This window comes from Haemaphysalis longicornis, unplaced genomic scaffold (genome assembly GCF_048455015.1).
Source record: "Haemaphysalis longicornis isolate Haplotype H1 unplaced genomic scaffold, Haemaphysalis longicornis Haplotype H1 scaffold_8, whole genome shotgun sequence".
Lineage (NCBI taxonomy): Eukaryota > Metazoa > Arthropoda > Arachnida > Ixodida > Ixodidae > Haemaphysalis > Haemaphysalis longicornis.
This window is the reverse complement of record NW_027526445.1, coordinates 129,817,209-129,819,960: the sequence shown is the minus strand read 5'-3', so window position 1 is coordinate 129,819,960 and position 2,752 is coordinate 129,817,209. Positions and strand designations below refer to the sequence as shown.

General features: G+C 51.2%; 1 protein-coding gene across 1 annotated transcript; it reads left to right on the top strand.

Annotated features, from left to right (window-relative positions):
* The first annotated feature begins 1,631 nt into the window (after nt 1-1,631).
* Nucleotides 1,632-2,494, top strand: LOC144148475 (uncharacterized). The gene is made up of 2 exons (XM_077680011.1): nt 1,632-2,160; nt 2,445-2,494. The coding sequence occupies exons 1-2, from the start codon at nt 1,632-1,634 to the stop codon at nt 2,492-2,494; spliced, it is 579 nt and encodes a 192-aa protein (XP_077536137.1).
* The last annotated feature ends 258 nt before the right edge of the window (nt 2,495-2,752 follow it).

Below are 2,752 nucleotides of genomic sequence, written 5' to 3'. Positions count from 1 at the left end.
GTGGACTACAGGAGTGCGAAAGGCACACATTAATTCCCCCCCCCCCTGTATAGATATTCAGTTCCTCTCTATCTTCTTCTCAATGCCCGCTATCTATGTAATGCAGTTCGCCACACACTTCGTGTTTATTTCCTAACTATTACAAAGTTGCTGCACTTATCACACTCAGAAGACGCCGGAGGAAGCAGATCGGTTTGTCGTGGCAGAAGAACACGTGACATTTGTCGGCACCTGAAAAAGAAAAAAAATCCTCCCGGATCTAAAATTAGAACGTGTGCGCCAAGCCGGGAAACACGCCGACAAGGATAAGGGCAGGTCAACAAAGCTGCCCCGTGGTACGCACAGACCGGCTGACCTCGGACGAAAGATACAGATCGAGACATTCCAAGCGTGAACTGCCCAAGCTTGTAATCTTCAAACGGCCGCTCACCTGCCCGAGAAAGCGTTGCGGTGCAGGTGGTTTATGGGGCGAATAGTTTCTTTATCTCTTAATTCCCTCTGTAACCGTTGACGCAGGGACTCTGGGAAAGAATCAAAAGTAACGACGACGTCGTAAGCATTAAAAATGCACCCCCGTCCCCCGGCACTCAAAAAATGGATGCGCTATTTTTTTACCTCCTTTTCGTAATTTGCAAGGGTGTGTAGAAACACTACGCTGACTGGTTTCATAGAATGCGTTGCCGCTTACATTAACCCTTTCCCTCTCTTTCTCCTTAGAATTCACGCTTCCAAAAGGGGTACTGATCAACAAACATCCCTGCTTTCCGTTAACCTTCCTTTCTTTTTACTCTTCGATGACCCCGTGTTTTATTCGCCCTCGTCGTGCTGCCCTGCGACTAGTTGGTATAAAAGGAACCCCTTATTCCTGAGCAAATCACATCGTCCTTTGAGAGCCTACCAAGCCCCACCAAAACGAAAACCATGATTTCCGTAAGTCCAGCTGTGACGGCCTTTGTCCCGTTCGCCAAACCTTCTGAGGATGTTCGGGCTACCGGCACCATTTAATTGTTTAACTAGTTTAAAAAGGTGCCAAAGCTTGCTGCAGTTTGTTTATGATTATTAGTTTCTGAGAAGCGCAAGACGGGAGTTATTAGATGTCAATGGGAGAGGCCTTCATGTTGCAGTAGACCTATATAGGCTGTTGTTGAATATGGCTGAACAGTTCGCACTTTATAGATTCCCGCAAAGGAAGTTGTGCGCTCACCAACTCAAGGCAAACTCTCGGCTATCCCTACCGTCGTTAGCAGCGTGGTATACCCGATGCTTCAAACTGTAAGGAGCAGAATATAGTGTCAGGCGTTTCGCTGCTTACAAGGCTGTTCTGAGAGCGGCGAAAATGGCGCCTACGGGGCGGAGTGTGTCATCGCTTCCGAGTGCGCACTCAGGACAGGTTAAATCCGCGAACGACACAACTTTCCGTTTTTTATCCTGTTGGATTGCTTTATGGGCGCAAGGAAAATGGAGGACGTCGAAGCGATCCTTCCTCACGGCCGCAATAGCTATGCACAGTCGTTGCTGAGAGAATATTCTAGGAAAGTCGGTGTGCGACACACTTTTTAGAGCATCACGCGTTGTGCATACCTGGCTTCATTAAACGTTAGAAAAGGGAAATTAGAGGTGAGACGTGCAGCATGGCTGTTTCGACCACTTCGCACCGACGTCCGAAACTACGAACCACACAAAGACTTCACAATGCCATTTCACGTTTTCACCCCCTTCTTCAGCTCGTCCTCGTCGTTGCCCTGGCCAGCGCTGCCTACGCGGGCTTCGTGCCCACGTACGGCGTTCCAGTGGCCGGCGTTCCCTACGCTCACCACGTGGTTCCTGCCGTGGCCTCCAGCGTCCACCACGCACCCACCGTCTCCAAGGCCACCCATGTGACGCAGTACCAGAGCGTGCACCCGGGCGTGCCTCACACCGTGGCCAAGGTGTCCACCTACACTCCGGCCGCCACCGCCGTCCACACCGCGGTGCACGGCGCGGTGCCCACTGCAGTGGTCGGAGCCCCCGTCCACCACGTTCCCGGGTACACCTACTTGCCCCGCTACAGTCACCGCGTGGACGCCCACCCGCTCACCTACCGCTACGCGTACGGCCTCAGCCCCTATGGTCTCCACTACGGCTACGGACCCTACGGATACACCACGCTCGTCAAGCACTGTGAGTGTGACGCAGTCTGTTGTCTTTTCGGCGGGAGCCACACTCACCTCCACTTAAGTCTGTTGTACTAACGTGAAGATCACCATGCTGGGCAGAGTGCTCGCACAAGAGTCACGCTAAGAGACCAAAAAGGCGCTCATGGTTATCGAACAGGGGTTAGGGAGACGTGGTTTGCGTGAAGCACGATCACACTCGTATAACTGCATTTGAAACCCCGTTGCATAGACAGTTCCCCGCTGTATCAACGTCCCTGTGGTGTGGACCTTTTTGTTCACACCTTACAGATGCACGGGGACAAGTGCCCCAGATGGATCACGCTATTCTGCCTTATTAAGTGGTCTTTTGCAACTTCGTAGTATTGTGGCTTACTTTCATTGCGTAGTTCTCGAAGAAGAAAACCTAGTTTTGACCTTATTATTGCGTGCTGCATAAAATCACTCTTTTCATAAACGTACCCAATGGCTTCCAGAATTCACTTTCTGCGTGCTGTAGTTCGAGCGCAGGAGCACAACTGCCAATTTCGGACAGCCTCGTTTCCACGATACGTGCGCGCGAAAATTAAAGGGAGGAATTCCTAGAAACTGAAAACCTT

Bases quoted from the DNA above. Each gene is read 5' to 3' on its own strand.
- LOC144148475 (XM_077680011.1), top strand. From the start codon at position 1,632: ATGGCTGTTTCGACCACTTCGCACCGACGTCCGAAACTACGAACCACA. The intron at 2,161-2,444 runs GTGAGTGTGACG...CACACCTTACAG, and splicing joins CACCACGCTCGTCAAGCACT to ATGCACGGGGACAAGTGCCC.